Source organism: Condylura cristata, unplaced genomic scaffold (assembly GCF_000260355.1).
Source record: "Condylura cristata isolate star-nosed mole 26May11 unplaced genomic scaffold, ConCri1.0 scaffold00020, whole genome shotgun sequence".
Lineage (NCBI taxonomy): Eukaryota > Metazoa > Chordata > Mammalia > Eulipotyphla > Talpidae > Condylura > Condylura cristata.
The window spans coordinates 26099711-26118208 of record NW_004567121.1 but is presented as its reverse complement, the minus strand read 5'-3'; the positions used below and the strand labels follow the sequence as shown (position 1 = coordinate 26118208).

The following is an 18498-nucleotide window of genomic DNA, read 5'->3' as shown; positions in this document are numbered from 1 at the left end:
AGTCAGTGCACGAAAGAAAGAAAGGGAAACATATCCCCATGGGCAGACCAAAGGGGGACACTGTTTCCTGGCTGCCTCCAACGCAGCAGGAGGCTGTGCCCTGAGAAGAGCAGGAAAGGTCCAGTGACCCCGTCTGTCCAGACAGCCAGAACCTCTGGCGCTTAGTCACGCCTGATGGAAAATGGAAGCCACGAAAGCAGAAGTAAGGCAGGGTCATCTAGGGCAGTCCTTAATCAAAGGCATTTCTGAACAGAAGTGCTTTGCTTCCGCATGTGCCCTGGCTGGTCAGGGCTGGGTTGCCAGGCAGAGGAACGGGCATCAGAGCCGCCATGATGGGAGAAGTCAAGTGTCTTGTCGTGGTTTCTGCAGTCGTCCTGCGGGCTCTCAGCAGACATGTAAGAACGCTCGATCTAGACTCTGTAGGCGTGTTCAGAGCAGGGGGATCACGGTGCGCGTGCCCAAGTTTGCCGCCCTCCAGCGCCCTCCAGCTGCTAAAACACATGCACCATCTGGAAGCGCCCCAGCTGCAGACCCCACTGTGGGTGTTTGGAATGTCCATCCCCGAGGAGATTCCCTCTTACAACAGGGCGTTCACTACTCAGTACACTGAGTATAGAGCAGAATTGCGAAGTGGGAAACTCTTAGCACTTATAAAGCTCAAAATTTAGAAAACCAACTTTCCCTTTATTGATCATTCTGGGGATTGGATAATCCTTAAACTGTTATTTTTCCAATTGTCCAGAAAAGTGAAATTTACTGGATCAAATATGTAAAAGGCATGACTGTTATTTTTCTCAAAATAAATGATAATGGATCATCTAGTCCCTTGTAATCATAAATGATGGTGATGGCATAAGTTGCGGTAAATACGTACTGAGTGCTTACACTGCAGCGGCATGGCCTTTTATATTAAAGGTGGTGTATCTTAAAGCCTTCTTATAACAACCCTATAAATAGATACATATACGGCTATTACAGTTATTTTCATTTTTACCCACAAAGTGAAGTGACTTGTCCAAGGTCACAGAGTCACTTAGTGTAGGAACTGAGGACATGAGCTTGACATTCTGTTTTGCACTGTCCTGCCGATCTTCCTCAGGTCCCAGGCCTGACTTTCCCAGTATTCACCAGGCCTCAAAGCTCCACTCAGAACTACAGTCTCTTGACTTATTTGTACCTTGGTTGGTGCCCAAGTTTAGCATGCCCCAGCATGGATTTATAGTGACAGAAATTTCCAGTAGGTTCTGCTTAGATTACCAGCTCACTTCCCATTCATTCAAACATTTGTAGATGTCGTGGGCCTTCCCTAGTGGTGCAGTGGGGTAAAGCGCAGCACTGTGAAGCTGTCCACAGCCACTGCAGCATAAGTTCAATCCCTGGCCAGGGAGGTGACCCACATGGCTCAGTCTTGCTGCTGCTCCTCTCAGCAGTGTATTTCAGTTGATCCACCTGTGCTGCTCCCCACTCTGTCTCCAGTGAATCCTCTTGCCCCTCGCACCCTGGCCTGTACCACAGTTCTTACATGCATAAATAAATAAATCTTTTTTTAAAAAAGACAAAGTAGATGTCAGGCACCATGTGTTAAGTGATGTGTGGGTCACAGCCCCTGCCATCACCAAACTGGAAGGGGGATAGATGTCTACATAAGTAACTCTTACAAGGCAGCAACACGCGCAGGAGGCAGGTAACGTCAAGACAAGTGCCAGGGAGACGTGATGTGTGTTTCCCAAGGTGGAGGAAGCTGGCGTTGTAGGAGGACTCGTGCCAGGCCCAGAGTCAGCAAGCATGAAAGTTCTAAGTAGCCATTGAAGAGGGTGTCAGGACAGGAGGCAGGAGAGAAAGAAGGTATTGGGGGTAGGGGCAGACGCCTGCAGTGCTCCTGGAGTCAGACCACGCAGAGTTCAAATCTTGGACCTAACTCTTTCTTGCCATATTTGGTGACTCTTTAGACTTTGGTTTTCTCAGCAATACATGAGGAAAACTACCTTCCCTCACAGAGGGTGTTGTTCAATGGGAAATGACTGTTATGTGCCATGTTGTTGGTGTTCAATTAATGGTAGGCAATAAAGTTTCTCTTAAATTCACAGGTTTCCTATGGAAACAGTGACCTGCCTTGGTAGAGATCTATAAACCATAATGTTCCTTCTTGGCCTGGAAATAATGAAGTGAGGAAAATGAAATTCTGCAGTCACTTTCATGGAACAGTTGCAAAGAGGCATTTGTCCTAGGCCCTTACACCCATTTCTTCACCGCCTCAAAGCCCAGTACTTTGGAAAACCCACACTTGTTCTCCAGATTTAGATTTATTTATTTATTAAGATTTATTTATTTGTGCATACAGAACTGGGGTACAGGCCAGAGGCTTAGGGGTGACGACGAGAGGCTTCACCGGAGACAGAGTAGGGAGCAGAACAGGCAGATTGACGAAGTACACTGTTGAGGGGAGCAGCGGGCGGGTCAGGAGAGGTCTGCCGCGCCTTGTGGTCACCTCCAGGACAGGCGGGAATCGAACTCATGCGGAAGTGGCTTTAGCTTCTTAGTGCTGTGCTTTAACCCACTGCACCACCAGGGAGGGCCAGAATTGCCACTTTTAACAAATGAAAATATAAGACTCACAGTTAAATTTGAGTAGTCAACAAATAACTGACAAATAAGTCAGTATGTTCCATGCACTGTTCAGGACGTAGGTATACTGAAACATTGTTTATCTGGAATTTAATATCCCTCCTGTATTGAGGGGTGGCCCAAGCAGCAGGCAGGACTCTAGCTGTGTGCCTGTTGGGGGAATGGAGATTCCCCGTCTTCTCTCTCAGGTAATAAAGGGTCTGTGCAGCAGGCTTGGACTTCCTGGCTAGAGGCCTTGGGTGCTGACGGGTCCTACCATGAGTGTTTGTGGGGGGCGAGGGGCCAGGGGTAAAGTGGGGAAGGATGTCTTGCATCAGCCTGGCTCTCTCTTGTCTTAGAATATTCTCGAAGAGAACTGGCAAATGAAGACAGGCTTTGCGGTCTGATAATATCTTGGGGTATAAGGACAAGCCATCTGCTGCAGAGATTTTCTCAAGAATATTGCTAAAGTGGGGGCTTCAGCTGTCCCGGTGGGAAGTTGGTGGTGTCAGTGACCTGAGGTGACTCAGTCCGAGGGGCACTGTCAGAGCTGGAAGGGTGGTCCGGCTGCCTCGCCTCACTTTCCAGAGGTGCGGGGTGCTTACCGGAGGTCACACGGCCACTGAGAATTGAATTCTGAACTTAAGTCTGTTTTCCACCCACAGCCTTGTAGTAGTAGATGTGGAAGAATATAGCAGACCACTGCTATTCCTCAGAGCAACTCAGGATTTCCAAGAATTACAGCACAAGCATTCGTTACTTTATGGCTTTTTCTCTACATGGTTTGATAACGACAGCCCCCAGCTCCCCATCTGCGTGTCCTTTGGCACTGCCCTTTGGCACTGCCACACGGCTTTCTGCTCTCACTCATCCACTCCTTCAGGCAGGCTGCTGGGTCCCTGACAGGAGGGCGACCACCACCCATGAAGGGGAGCGCTGGCACTTCCTAAGGTCAGCCTGACCATGGTCCCACCTAGTAGTGAGCGCCTGCCTGCTGATCTCTTTACTCTATCCTGCCCAAGTGTTTTACAGTTCAATTGGAAAAATCCACCTCAGAGCAGATGGCTTTTAACCTCAGTGTCAGAGGAATAATTTGACCATGTAACAGGAGGTGAAAATTTAAACAAAGCAAGGTATAGGTTTGAGCAGAACAGCACTCTTGAGCGTAAGAGTAAGCTTGACCTTCCTCACAGACTGGCATGATTATCTGGCTGCCAGAGGGTTCTTAGCAGGATCACTGGTGAGCTGGTTGCTGTTCGCCAGAGACCAGATTGATCAGTGCTCTGAGCTTGAGCTTGACGCTGGCCGCAGCAGTGATCATGGGATCTTCCCACTTTTACTTTCCCCTTCTTGCCACAACCTGTCATAAGACCAAAAAACCTTGTTTTGAAAATGCTTGGCAGCCAAAACAACCTGTTCTCAGCCCTGGACGAGAGGGTTTGTCCTCTGACCATTTATGTGCTGTTAGATGTTTGACTAGCTGCTGACTGGAAAACATGAATTTGCTGTTTTCTTCCATCATTGCTCACAAACAAGTGCCAGTAGCTTGCCAGGCCCCTGCTTCCCTCTCCTTCAGCCTTCCCAGAGGCATTTTAAGACTGTGCCTGCAGCTAGCAGATAGGAAGTACCCACTGGTTACACCTCTTAGGCCAAGCTTCACCAACCTATTATATTTAACCTGTCAGGAGATTTTTTTTTTAACATATTTTTTTCTTTCTTTCTTTCTTTCTTTTTTTTTTAAAACAATATAAACAATATAATAATAGTTTATTTTTTACATCATTTTGTGCATTTTTTTTTTTTCCATCTCAGTTGTAATCCCCGGGGGCTTCCCATCACCAAATCACCCATGTGCCACCACCACAGTCCAGTGCATTTCCCTCCCTGTCAGGAGATTTTAACGTGTGGCTTTCCTCTTGCATTTTGGACCTTTCTGATGAAATCAAATGTGTGACTGAAAATCTCCAGTCTTCCCATGATGCCTCTTGAATAACTTCACCCTGGCGGCTACAAGGCCTTTATCTCTGTTCTTCCTGCCAGGCCGTGCTGGTCTTGGTCTTGGGTGGTCCTGTGACTGTGAAAGAAACTCTTTCTCTTCTGCAAATAGAAGGGTTGGACTAGATTTAAAAATTGGCCAACAGCCTGAAGGCAAATCTAGGCAGCTGCCTGTTAGTGTAAATAAAGTTTTATTGGGACACAGCCACACCCCTTCGTGTACACATTGCCTGTGGTTGCTATCACTACAGGGGCAGAGTTGAAGTGTTGAGATGGATTGTATGGCCTGCAGAGCTGAAAATATTTACTGTCCAACCCTTTACAGAAAAAGTTTGCTTTTTCCTAGGCCATAAGAGCTTAGGGTTTTTCAGAACCAACTTCCTATGGCTTTTGAACTTGTGGCCGTTCACACAGGAAGAACTCTGAGTAGTAGCTCTTCTTTGGGCTACCTCAAAAAAAAAAAAAAAAAGGAGGAGGGGGCGCCTTTTCCCTTTCGTCATTCGCCCTACAAAGCATGCTCTAACATTGTTGACATCTGCCTGGGCGAGGGCTTGGCCTGCAGTACTCTACTGGTCTAAAGGCTCAGCTGTGGTGTCCACCAGCTACGTCAGCTGCAAAGTTCTGTCTGCGTTCAACGTTGTGCCTCAAACTGGGACCTGCACTTGTACCCACATGGCAGAGATCACTGACTGGTCCGCTGGATGAGCATAGCTGGAAGGGGAGCTGATGCTGTCCGAGCTGTGTGGTGCCACCCGCCCCACTCCTGGCCTGTGTGTGTTTGCTTGACTCTCCAAGTCTGAGCAGTAGGCGGGGGCAGGAATAGCTCAAACTGGGAGGCTAGCGGGAGTGAGGTGAGAAAAGCAGGAATGGATCCTGGAGGTGCCTTTAAACATGCAGGGACTGGAAAAACACTAATCTTTCTAAACTTCTTGCCCCAGTGCCAGTCCAAACACGGTTCTAAGTTATGGGATTTGCACCCCAGTGACCTGCATTCCATACCCAGGTTCTGGAGGATGATAGGAATCATCAGATGGGAAAGAGTGGGCCTCTTATCAGGGCAGCCCTGGTCTATTCGCAGCTTTTGTGCCAACTAGACAAAGCGGCCCCCTTTGGATGGGTGCAGTGTACCTAATGGCTGTTCCTTTCCTGGCAGAGCCCTGGGGGAGCAGCAGCTTAGCAGGCAGAGTGGGGCTGCAGTCAGCCGCTCCCAGCCCCCAGAAGCTGCACTCCCAAAACCTGCTGCCTTAGAAGATTGTGGGATGGTACCCCAGGAGCCTGGCTGGCCAGCAGCCACTGAACTCTTCTGGATTTTGAGACCACAGCAGCCAGGGCTGGCCCAGCGCATACCTGTCACTCCCTGTCCCGGCAACACGACTGCCCTGAGGGGGCTCCGAGTCTCAGCTAGAAGGCGGGTGCCTCCAGCCAGAGCACAAAGACTTGGTCCTCTCCCAGCGGGCACTGAGGCTCTGATCTAGTTGAGGTGCTTATTTTGGAGAGCCCGTGTCTGCTGCCTCTTTGCCAACTTCTGACCTAAACCTGGCTCAGCTCAAGGAGCACATAGGGCTTTCCACAGGATGGTATTGCAGATGCAGCGTGCGAGCAGCACAGTGCGGCGTGTGAGGAGGGCCAGGGCAGGCGCGCTCACTGGTAGGAGCTGACCTCACCCCGCGGCGCTGGTCTTCACTTCACCCGTGTGTGCGATGACCACAATCCCCAGGACGCTCTGCAGGGTGCTTTGTCAGAGCGATTTTAGCCAGCTCTGGTGAATTCTCCACAAGGAGATGGCTTTGTGGTCAGATCCGATTTCCACCTCTCAGCTCACATTGAAAATTGTGTTTGGGCCAGTTATGTGGGCAAATTTTGAAAGATTTCCTTTTCATTTGGCATCTGTCTGCGGTTCCCAGCAGTGCAGAGGCTAGAGGATTGGGAAGAAAGAAGTTGTGAGCCCACAGTAGCCAAAGACGTAATACCTACTTCCTGTCCCCTCTCGGTTCTAAACGCCTACTGGGAACAAGAGGAAACACAGTCTTTCACAGATCCGAGCGCTCAAAATGTGCAGCGCCCGTGCTAAGCAACAGTTAAGAGTCCTGGGGACAAGAGCTCTTCACCCTGGGCTCTGGAAAGATGCCCTGGGCGGGACGAGGTCAGTAGGTGGGCATCACTGCTGCTGTGCCCGTGGGGAGGCTGGTGGCCACTGACTGCCGTCGGCCCTGGGCATGCCCCGTACATTGGCCTGGTTGCAAGGGCCCAGTGCTCGAGAACTCCCCCAGTTGGCAAATGTTGACAGTTTACAAACTATAAAATTCCAAGTACCAAGGTAGTCCACTCGCGCACTCAGCACCCTCAGGAAGGAAGCTGAGGGGTTGTGTTTTGCTTTCGGTCCCAGCACAGTGCTGGCACCAGCCACACGAGTCCTGTGGGCCCCCTCGGAGAGAAGCCCACGCAGGTGAAGTGACTTCCCCAGCGCACACAGCTAAGAGGCCACATCTGAATTCAGCTCCTCGCGCCAACATCCATATTCTTCCCTCTGAATCAGGTGGGGAGGTTGGGGTGCGTTCTTGCCACAGAATCACTCTTTCACACTCCCTCCTTGACCCATTTTTCTTCTCCTGAATAGCTCCCAGGTCAATGACCTCAGGCCAGATCCAAGTCGAAAACGATCACCCCGATTCCAGACCCCAGAAGGGACTCATGTGAAATCAAAGAATGAGATTGGCACCACAAGCCCAACCTCAGGCTTGCTGGGGACAGGCTTTAGGACAGTGGCCTTTGATGCCAGCGCACACAGCTCCCTGTGGTCAGCTACCAGAGAAACCCCCCAACAGTGGGCCCCGGCAGAAGGACGGGTGTCTTTTCAGGCAGACAGCTTCCAGCCAGGGCCTAGAAATCAGGAGGTGCTGGTGCCCCCGGAAGTCTAACTTCTGAATGAAGCTTAACCAGGGTCTTCATTTGTCCCCATCTTGAGTCCTGTCCTATCTGTACCACCTCAAAGAGGGGACCATGCACCTCTTGTTCTGTGTTGATAATCCTCAAGTTTAGTGCAAAGTTTTATTCTGATAAAGAAGGGTTAACTAAAAACTGAAGACTTGCTCCCCCACAACCCAGTCCCTGCATGGACCATCCCACCTAGTCCGAAGCAGAGATTTATGAAAGACCACTAGCCGTTCAGTGTCCATCAGAGGTCCCTGGTGGCCTAGTGGTTAGGATTCGCACTCTCATTGTCAGTCAGTCATTCCACAGAAAATTCAGGTGGCTCTGTGTCATTAAGGTGCAGCACCCAAATGGTGCAAAGTCTCTGATGTCTGCACAGAGGGGCGGGGCCGAGTCAGTGACCACGGGGTGGGGGGCTGTCTAAAGAGTGGCATTTGGAACTGGGCCTGCACTCAGGTCAGCAGCCTAGCCTTAGGGCCTCTGCTGTGCGCATCCCCCCACCCCCAACCCCCCCCCATCCCGACACACACACACACACACACACACACACCACCTCATTCAGTTGACAAGGCCTCAGTGAACCTCAGGGAGGTGTGAGCCACAAGCTCCACCCGAGGGCGACCGCAGAAGTAAACAAAGTGTATACAAGAGACTTCTCCAGCAACCCAGACAGTTTTGGGTAGGATTATTTTGTTGCAGAAGGAATAGCAAGACCCATGGGTGGGGGTTCCCAAGAGACAAAATTTTAGTTCAGGAGAAGGAAGAACTATCAGAGATGCCTTTAAGTAATGAGCTCTCCCTGGCACAGGCATTCAGGCAGAGACTGAAGCCCACCCCACCCCACCTCCCCAGAAGCACCTTAGGATAAATCCTATCTTTCACAGGGTCCCTGAGGTCTCTTCCCCCCGAGTTTCTCTCATCTGTACCCATGGATGGCCGACAGCTCGTGCTGTGGTGCTCCTGAGGCAGGACAGTTGGCTGTGGACAGGGCTTGGCAGCAGAGGGCCTGTGCTTGTGCCAGGCCTTGAGGATAGGTAGGTTTGGGTTACACAGAGAGGCCCCCGACAAGTTGCATGGTTCAGGAAAGTACCCTTTAATGCAAAGTAAAGGGACTCCTACTTAACTGGCTCCCAGAGTTGCAAAGGGGAATTAATTATTGTTTGTGATACACTTTTAAGATTCCCCCCATGAAAGACCTTGTATAAATGCAAATTATTATTATTGTCATTAAAGGTGCTAGACGTCTGGCCTGCTGGGTGATGCTCTGTATAGCTCCGAGCAGAAAGGAGAGCAGAGCCCAAGAAGAAAGTTCGTGTAGTTGTTCCCGAGCAGTGGGGGCGGGGCGCCCGAGAAAGGCTTGGCCGTGGCTAAGACCGTGGTGAAGCCCCCCAACTCCTGCCGAGGGTTTGCATCAGCTGTCTCCCCTGGGGCCCTGTCTGTGTGTCCCCTTGTGGCCGTGCTGTAGCCACATCCAACTCCTGACCCCTGCAGGAACCAGACCATTGCTGAGGAAGCTTCCTGGTGTGGATGGATCTGGCTGTCTGCTGTCTGAAGGATGAAAGGAAGAGGTGGCTGCTGACCCATTTTTGAGGTCCTAGACATTTCAGACACGCACAGTTCCTCTGACGATGCTGGTTAAGGGTCTTGAGAGGACGCCTGGCAAAGCAGAGGTGGGCTCATTTACGAATGACTGCTCCCGCCTCCGAAATGGTCTCCAGCTAATGTGCGTGGATGGCCCCAAAGCAGTGATGGTGGTGCTGGTGGTGGATGGTCGCGCAGTGGGCCTGGAAGGGAACTTCGAGGCCACCCCTTCACTTTTCAGATGAGGATCTGGGACTCAGAGATGTGCAGTGGCTGTTGGGGCCACATGACAAGAGCAAAGCCAGCTGAGATCACAGCTCAGGCCTCCCTGCTCCTCCCCCACACGTGGTTTTGTTGGAATGACAGGCCCTCGCGTGTTACGGCCCTGGACAGAGCGCGTACTCCTCAGCACCCTGCAGGGTTTTAAGATGCCAACCGACTTTAATGTTAAAGTGACCTTCTGGCATCCTTTGCTCTTCTGGGGCTCGTTATTAGAGAACATTTTGGGTGTCGTGCGCCTGTGTGGATTACACATGCTGTCTGGCACTTTCTTTCCCTTTTCCAGACAGAGTAGGCCTCACTCTTCCTTAGGGTGGGTTGAGTTCTTCTAGAAACCAGATGGGCGAGCAAGAGGGCGGTCAAGTCCAGTCCTTTTGCCCCTTGCTATCACAGTCAGTATTCTGCCCACCAGCGCCCGCCGCAGGCTCCGAGGTGAGGGCTGGCGCGTCAGGCAGCACCCCCAGAGCAAACCTGCGAGAGGGCGGGGGCGGCGCTGGCGGAACAAATGTGGGTGCGGCCGCAGTTGGTAGCACGTGCTTGTGGCAATCCTAGCTCTTATGGAGGAGGCTAAGATGATGTTCAGGAGGGCCGCCAAACCAAAAAGAACAATCACAGGGCAGGCCCGAGCGTCCACACTCAGCCCAGCACCCTCGCCGCAGAGGTCATGGCCTCCTAGGGGCGAGACCACGCTCCAGCCAGGCAGACAGCAACTAGAGCCCCAGAGGCTCTCTGGGGGAACAGATGACTTCGTGCCGAGGGAGGTGCGCGCCAGTCCTGCTCTGCCTCCATCCTCCAGGCTCTGGCACCTTCCCGTGGAGGCTGATGCCCAGAGGTGCTGTGCTGAGCCCTGAGGCACAGTCCCAGCGGTGAGCCCTACTGCGAGCACCCGCACCCCACTTGGCTGCCCAGTGGGCCCCAGCACTTCCTCTTCGAGGGCCATCCTTTGGTTTTTCCCCTTTTCCTGACTAAGCAGCAGAGGGTAATCTGTGACCTTGGCAGTGACTCAGCACCAGCAGACAGGCGACCGGCTTGCCCCACAGTCAGGCGCAGGTGAGCTGCGTGAGTAGCTTTCCTCGGGCCGCCTGTGGAGAGACGCCAGGCCCACGGGTCAGCAGGAGCCCGTTGGAGCTCCGTGCGGCCTTGGGCAGAGCAAACAGAGGACTTAAAGCGCCCGCAGCCCTGGCGCCGCCGTCTGAGAGAGGCTCCCAGGCAGGCACAGACAGGGCACGCGATGAACTTGGGGCCTGTGGCTCTGCTGAGCCTCAGGCCGCACCACACCCCAGCCCAGCCAGCTGCACCCCATCATCTCAGCTGGCTCCTAAGCTGGGGCCTAACCTTTTTCCCCCGCCACACTGCCACCCCCTTCTCCAGCCTCTCAGGAAGTAGGAGGAAACATGGCGGAAACAGCAGCACCTGAGAGCAAGGAGAGTGGCTAGGCTGGGGCCTTCGGCCAGCCGCGGGTGGAGGGGAGTGTCCATTCCTGCCCCAAACTACTACTGTCTGTGAGTCGCCCCTTATAGAGATCACATTTGCTAACAGCTAGAATTGGCCCACGCCATTTAGACGGACCATCCACACTTCTCCATTTCCCCTTCCCTGTACTGGTTTAACTGTGACCTGGGTTTCTTGCTGTTAGAGAATTCTGTAATTCTAAAGTACGCTTTAACCTCACCAAACGTTTACGCTCGTTTGAGAAATGGTGTTGGCCTCTATGTGCAAGCCGGGCCAGCTGGGTCGGTGAAGATACTCAGCGGCCTTGACTTGGAGTTGCTAATCGAGGGGTGTGGCGAGGGGCAGGGATGTGGCCTGTGTGTGCAGGAGAGGAGGCAGCCTGGTGCTGGGGGGCCGCAGAGCCCGTGAGCACAGCCCCCGCCCCTGCTCATACATCGCAGGGGCGCGGGGAGCCCAAGGGAACAGAGGCCTGCAGCTGGGCGAGGCCTGGCCCCACGGTTATGGAAATAATGCACAAGGCTGTGGCCCGAAGGAACTGGCCAGGCTCCAGAGGCTCTGGAGGGACTGCTGGGGAATTGTGGTCATTCTAGTACGCACTTCAGGAGACCCTGTGATTTAGAAGGAAGCGGATTTCATCCCAATACTTTGATGTGTAGAAATGGTTTTCAGCCTGTTGTTTGTTGAAGTCCTCAGGTTGACTTAATTCGACACATACTGAGGCTCCAGCCTGAGCCCCTCACAGGCGAGGAGCCCGGGCGGTTGAAGGTGCAGTCTAGACACCAAGCTAAACATCTCAAACTCAAGACAGACCAGGCAGGCGGGAGGCTGGAGGCCCACTGCGCGTGACTCCGGCACAGGAGAGGCTGAGCCACGAGGGTGCGGGCCCTGCCCAGCGCTGCGAGCGTGGCGCGCGTCTCCCCGTGTGATGACAAGCCCCTGCAGCTCGTGTGTGCTAATTTCCTTGTTTTGCAAGCTTGCCCCCCCCCCCAATAAAAAATAAACAGTCCGCTCAAGGGTTGGCACTGGAGATTCTTCTGTGAACCCGTACAGCTGCCTGTTTGCTCCCGAAGCCCACGGCGGCGAGCAGGCGGCCTCGCCGGCATAGCTCCCGCCGGCTGCCGCTGCGTCTCTTGATTTCCGAGCACCCACCGCTGGGCGGGGGCGAAGGGCACTGACTGAGGCCTGGCCCCCTCGGAGGGCGCTCGTCACAGGATGGCCCTTTGACACGGAGAGTCAGCCCAAATGAGTCGGTATGTACAGTGGCCATTCAGGACAGTGAGGACGAGGCGAGACCGCGAGGAATGATTAGCAGGACTTGTCTTACATTATTTACAGGACAGCTTTGATTTTCAGACCACATCGGTTTTCTTCTGACTGATTAAAAACACGTGCCCGTTGAAGTCACAGCTGCAGAAGAAAACTGGAAAAAGAAATGAGCTCTAGATGTTTAGAACTTGCCTCTATTTGCAAAAATGAATTCTGACTTGATTTCCACTCCTTGATTGCCTGACGGCAAAGGGTCGTGTCCCTGAACCACTTCCCTGCCCCTCCCACCCGCCACCCTGTGGGCCCTGCTCTCGCAGACATCAGAAGCCCAATCTTGCGACTGCCCAAAGAAAAGCAGCATTGAATCCCAGAGACGACAGAGTCGGGCTTTGGAAAGCGGCAACTGTTGAAGCTCTTGCAAAACAGCGAGTCTCGAGTAAACAAGGCCACAGGCAGCGAGACGGCAGGACCCCTCCCCGTGCCCAGCCTGGGCCAGGGCAGCGCTGGGCGGGCGCCTTGCCCGCCTCTGCGCCTGTCTGCGCCCCGCGACGCCCCGCACGCCTGCGAGGCGCAGCGGCCTGCAGCCCGCGCTTCGGGCTCCGTAGGCCTGTTTGTCTTCGTCCTCTTAGAGCCGTGTGGATGCTGAGGTTCGAGTGCTGCTTCCATAAATTTTTAGTCTTTTGAAAAGGTCCATTGAATAAATGAATAAATACAGAACTCTAATCCCAGCAGGGAAAACCCCTGTAGACGAGACCTTGTGAAGTAAAGATTCCTTAACTGCCTTCACCCCACGGCCTCCGGGGCACCCCAGATGGCTGCCTGTGACGACTCTTCCATGCCCTGAAGTCCCTGCCCCAGAGCACATTGATCATTTAGGTTTTCAGGCAGTGTTTCCCTGACAACTTACTGGAAAGTCCCCTCGGTGGACGGGCAGAGGGACCCCGAGAAGAGCTGGCCTTCCCTCCGCCCCTGATGCCCACGGTGCCACTGCACATTTGCTTGGGGTGCTGCAGGCTCCTCACCAGCCTTGCCCCCTGGGTGAGAAGCGCCCCAGGTGATCGCACCACCCTGGCCCGTGTCAAGCCGGGGCTCGGCTGCTGATGTAACGGGAAGGTGCCTTGCTCACAGCCACGGGGATGTCCCTGAACCACAGGTGTGATGTCACGGATAAGAAAACTAAGCCCCAGTTCCAGATGATAAAAAAGCCAGCACCTAGACTGGGGCCCATGCCTTCTGCCTCATGGTTCAATGCTTTTTCAGCTCGTCCGGCTGCCGCCCCTTTATGACGCATGTTCTGGCCAGAAGATCTGTTTGAGGGCAGGACTCCTCCAGGGGCCAGAGCCGTGTGACTTGTAATTGTCCTCTAGCCCACAGCTGCACCCGCCTCCCTGACTGGGCCTTGGACTACCAGGGTCGCACATGGAGCCCCCTACCCCCCAGCACACAGCACATGAGACAGCAAGGGCCCCTCCCTCGATACCACAAGGATGCCACCGGCGGTTCTGGACTAAGCTTGAAGAGCCGCAGTGGCCCAGCGGCTTTGGCTGGGTGGCCAAGCCTGACTGGCCACCTCTGCCGTCAGGCTCAGCTCAGTGTAAGAAGTAATCCGAGAAGCCCAGGTGAGGATGCACCAAGGGAAAGCACCCTCTTTCCACACAGGGCCTCCCTCTTCGACACTGACACAAGCACTAACCTTCCCAGCCCCCGCCCCCAACTCAGAGCCTGTCGTTGAGACACGGCTGGGCCCTGGTGAACATGACGGGCCTTGGTCATCAGATATGCCAGCACCTGGCCGGCTGCCTACTCAGGCCACCTCAGCCCATCCTTGGGAGGGTCACCCTTGAAGGAACTCATGGCTGCTCTCAGGATGGAAGAAACTAAAGCGCCATTGGTACATCTCTCGCCCCCGTGATACACCAGTAAGGAGCAGGGCCAGGCCAGAGCCGCTGCAGGACGCGGCCTTCACAGCCTGCAGGGCCTTGGGGCTCCCCGCTCAGCCCCCTGCTTTGGAGGTGTGGGAACTGCGCCAGAGAAGGGAAGAGTCACCCCTAGACCCAAGGCCAGAAAAGTAGGCCCACTGAGCACCCAGCTCCCCAACTCCTGGTCCGAGGAGCCTGTCTGCCCCCACCCCTGCCAAGTCTTGAGCTGAGTGAGGCCTGGGCCAGGAGCCAGCCTCGCCCCAAACCATGCAAGACCTCCCAGCCTTCTCAAGGGTCAGCTCTGTAAGTTTTGTTCTACTCTGAGGCTCTCGGATTGGATTGAGTTGTGATTGTGTAAAACCCAGAGCAAAGGGACAGGTCAGTGAAGAGGGTCAGAACCTTACTTTGTCCTAAGGCACACGGAGCTCTAATTTGGTCTAAAAATAAACTCCCTTCCAGCCGAGTGGAGTGAGGAGCTTGACTGATGGGATTTCTCGTGCCGAGGGCAAGAGGGGTGGGGGGTGAGGGTACCTACCCTCCTCACCCTGGAACCCACATTTTGTCTTTGGGTCAAGTTTTTTAAAAGGTGGCAGATAACTAATGCCATGGGTAAGCTCTGGGCAGCTCTCCTTTTCTCTGATAAAAAGTGAAATAAATGAAAAAAATCTAAGTGGATGGAAGCCAGTTGCCGTGCCCCACCCCCGCCCTGACTGACTTCACGTGGATGAGCGAGCCGCTCACTGGCAACAGCTGGTGGCATCGTGCCTTTAAATAGCCCTGCCGGCGCCGCTTCCCCTTGGCTGCACGCAGTTTGCCTCCGCAGGGAAAGCCCAGGACAGAACAGGAAACTTCAGAAATTTCTGAAGAAGGAAACAAGCCCCCTCTTGCCGAGTATTCTCCGTCTAAGGAGGCTGTGCTGTTGCAGCCTCTTCCCCCAGAAGTTTCCCGGGAAAACTTGAGCTGCTGAGATTTGCTTCAGGACCCAGCGTGACTTGGCCTGAAGCTAAGGGTGGAGGGAGAAGAGAGCTCCCTGCCCCAGGCCAGGGTCCTTCCACCAGCAGCCCGCACCCCTCCCTCACCAGCGCTGCCGGGGGGGGGCGGGCTCGCCTGCGGCCGTCCCCCGGGGGGGGGGGGGGGGGTGGGGGGGGGGGGGCCAGCGTTTCCCCTTAGCGTCCTCACCGTGACGTGGGGCGACGCTGGAGTGGGGGGGGGGGTCTCAGCAGCGAGGAGCAGCAAGGCGAATGGGGGGCCAGTTGGCAGCAGCCAGTCCACGCTGCGGAAGGGCCACCAGGCTTGCCCAGCCAACACGCCTAGCGTGTTGGGGGGACAGGGGGAGTGCTGGCCCTCGAGTCTGGGTGGCGGCAGGCAGGTGACAAACGGCCCTGGGGACGCCATGTGGGGGCGGGCTCCCACCCCCGCTCACGTGGGAAGCAGAGCTCAGCGTCTGGCGCCCTCCCGCCTCACACGCGCCAGGGCCCTCTTACCCCTGCCTGCCCCTTTTCCATTAGGAGGTGACACAGTGCGTTAGGCTTTGGGGTCCCAAGTTCAGCAGGTTTGGCTGACTCAGGACTCTGGAGTAGTATATAGGGAGTTGGGGGCCTTGGCTCCCCAATTGTGGGCGTAGTTTGAAAATGGACTAGTTCTCTTAATACGAGAGCTCACATGTCTGCTTTCTGGGGCTGTTCGCCTCTCTTAAATGACGTGTAATGGACATGGTTTGCTGCCTGTTGCAAACCAGTGGCCTCAGTGGTTACCTTAATTACAGCCACGAAGTCCCCGCTGAGTGCTCGCCACGGGCAGGCCTATGGGGGTCACTGAGAAGAGAAGGAAGGGCCTGCTGTCCAGGGCCGGCTGCACAGCCAGGCAAGCCAGACGCGCGCACATGAGACGGTGTCCTGGGAGGCGCAGTGCCTGCGTGCAGGGAGGGAACCTTCTGGCGACGGGGAGACTTGATAACCAGGGAGCCAGGGCATTTCAAGCTGACGCCCAGAGGTCAGAGGTGGCATGTAGAGGAAGAGCCAGTGGCTGGTGGGGGGGCTGGGGTGGCGGGAGCAGCCTGGACCATGTGCAGGGGGAGATGCGCCTGCAGCTTTTCCGGGAGAGGGTCCTCAGCTTGCTTAGTTTATAAAGTGTGCGTTGCAGGGGGGTGGGGGGGCGGGGTCATATGAGCCCAAAAATGAATATAGAAGAGAAAAACAGTTTTTTTTTTTCCAAATGTTTTGGAGCCAAATGGTGAAAGTCATTGGGTGCAAGGCCAAGAGTTTGGGGAACACAGGGGCTGTCTTGGGGTGGGGCAGGCCCACACTCGGCAGCAGAAAGGCGAGGTGAGCCTCTTGTCACCTCAGTGGGTTTGTTGGTGGGACAAGACCCAGAGGCAGGGGTGACAGGATAGAGACACACTGGGAGGAAGCGCCCTCCGGCTGACTTCACTGCGGGGCTCTGGACAGAAGTGCAGACAGGCCAGACCGCTTTCAAGTACGTCATGCTGATGACGGCTTCCACTTGGAACACACTGGTTCGAATTTCAGAAAGAGCAGGTCACCGTGCCCCACAGGTGGTTGGAAGTGGGGGGCTGAGGTTTGGGAGGACAGCGAGGGCTGCTGAGGTTAACGCCCTGTGTGTGTCTGAGGGGACACCCAGGGAGAGCCCATCTGGGCGTGTGAGAGGCAGATCTTGTCATCCATGGGGGCTTCCAGAGGGAGGCGCTGACATTTAGAAGCAGCTTCCCTGGGAGAGCAAGAGCTGGGAGCTAGGAGAGGGCTTCAGCTGTGTGGTGGAGAGGAGGCAGCCAGCTGCTGCCAATAGCAGCATTGTGAGCTGTTTCTGGAGAAGAAACCCGTGGCTGCGGTGGGGGTGGGGAGGCGCGCAAGGAGGCACACCTGGGTGACCAGGGTCTGTGGCACTCACCCCTCCTCCCGCCGACTCTATCTCCTGGAGAGCCTTCTGTTCCTGCTCACAGCCAGCCTCCCACGCCCCCAGCCTGTCCTGCTGTGTCTCTCCGGAGCATCCGCGGTGCCCGCCTCACCTGGTCGGCATGAAGTGTGTGTCTGCTCCACGAGCCGGAGCTCTGCCTGGCAGGGCCATACCCGGGTCCTCTCACGGAGCGGGCCCAGTGGCTCCAATGTGGAGCCCCACTTCTGCAGATTAGACTCTAGGTACCAGGAAGGGGAGTCTGCCCAGAGCCCATCACGCGCCTCTGCCCAGAGGTTCCCTCGCCTGCCAGCCTGGCTGGCCTTCTCAGACTGCACACCTGTTTACCAACGAGTGGCAGCCAGGCGCCACTCAGAAGTCCCTTTTACTAGCTCCCCCTTGTCTGTACAAAGTTAAAGGTCCAAGGGGCTGAAAAAGGCAACCCCCTCGAAATCTCAGAGGGCGCAGAGGACACGACGTGGGCTGGGTCCCTCTCGTTGGGCTGCAGCTCGGGCCTTCGTCTTTGGCCTGGGAAAGGGCAGACAGAACCTGAGTGGTGACGTCCCGTGGGACTCGCAGCCAGCAAGGCCTGTGGGCAGGCCCTTAGCGCTATCAGACTGCCTGTGCCTCCCTTGGAAAAATCCAGAGGGCTTTGCATCAGCAGGGAAGGAAAATCCAACCCAAGATGCATGAACAATAAATAACAACTGTTCTGAGTTAGGTTGAAAGCCCTGCGTTGCACTTTTCGAGCTGTTTGTGCTAACCACGGTTTTTTCTTTCTCCTCCTTCCCGCCAGGGCTTATTTCAGGACCTTTGTCCCTCAGTTCCAGGAGGCAGCGTTTGCCAATGGAAAGCTCTAGGAAACACCAGTCTTGAGGGGCCAGCAGACGCCTCTGTCCACATGCGTGTCAGCACATATGGCCGCTTCCTGGAAGCCACTTGGAATGTCTTCATGGCAGCGTTTTGCTCACACAGCAGCTTTGCGAGCCCCAGACAGCCCCGACTCTCCTGGAACCCGCACTGAGCTGGCGGCGGTACCGGCACCCCCCAGCCCCCCGCTGGCTGCTCCCTCTCTGTTTCCTTCAGCATAGCTCTCAGTGGGGGCAGATACAGCCCGGTCGCGACACAGTGTTTTCCCAGGGAAAGTAAGACATAAATGCTCACATCCTTAAGCAAAGACTCTGTCTCTGGGACCTCTTTTAAGTTTACAATTAAACACATCTCTGCTTTCCCCAAAACCAGTGTGTGGCGTGGATTTTACACCGCACCATTTCCCGAGTGGGCTGTCCTCCACTGGAAAAGAGCTGCCCGAACTGAGCAAACTGTACAGTTTCAGCCGCACAGGCAGGCAGGAGCGCCGGGTCCAGCGCCCTCCCAGCCCCTCCCCTGGCCATGCACACCCCATCCTGACCCAGCTGGGAGCCCCAGCCCAGGGCGCCTCAGCGCTTCTGTCCTCCCTCTCTCCCAGCGCCTCTCCCGGGCTGGGCTTGTGGGGGCCGCTCTCTGGGCTTCGGCAGCACTGTGCCAGTGATACCTGAGAGCCCAGGTTGGGTCTCGTGGT

At 55.0% G+C, this 18498-nt stretch overlaps 1 protein-coding gene across 1 annotated transcript in view; it reads left to right on the top strand.

Moving 5' to 3' along the window:
* BRE (brain and reproductive organ-expressed (TNFRSF1A modulator)) overlaps positions 1 to 18167 on the top strand; it is a 341266-nt gene extending 323099 nt beyond the window's left edge. The window contains exon 12 of the mRNA XM_004686335.2: positions 17734 to 18167. Coding sequence (XP_004686392.1) covers positions 17734 to 17797 — 64 coding nt within the window. The 3' untranslated portion in view covers positions 17798 to 18167. The remainder of the gene's footprint in view (positions 1 to 17733) is intronic.
* Positions 18168 to 18498: the final 331 nt, after the last annotated feature.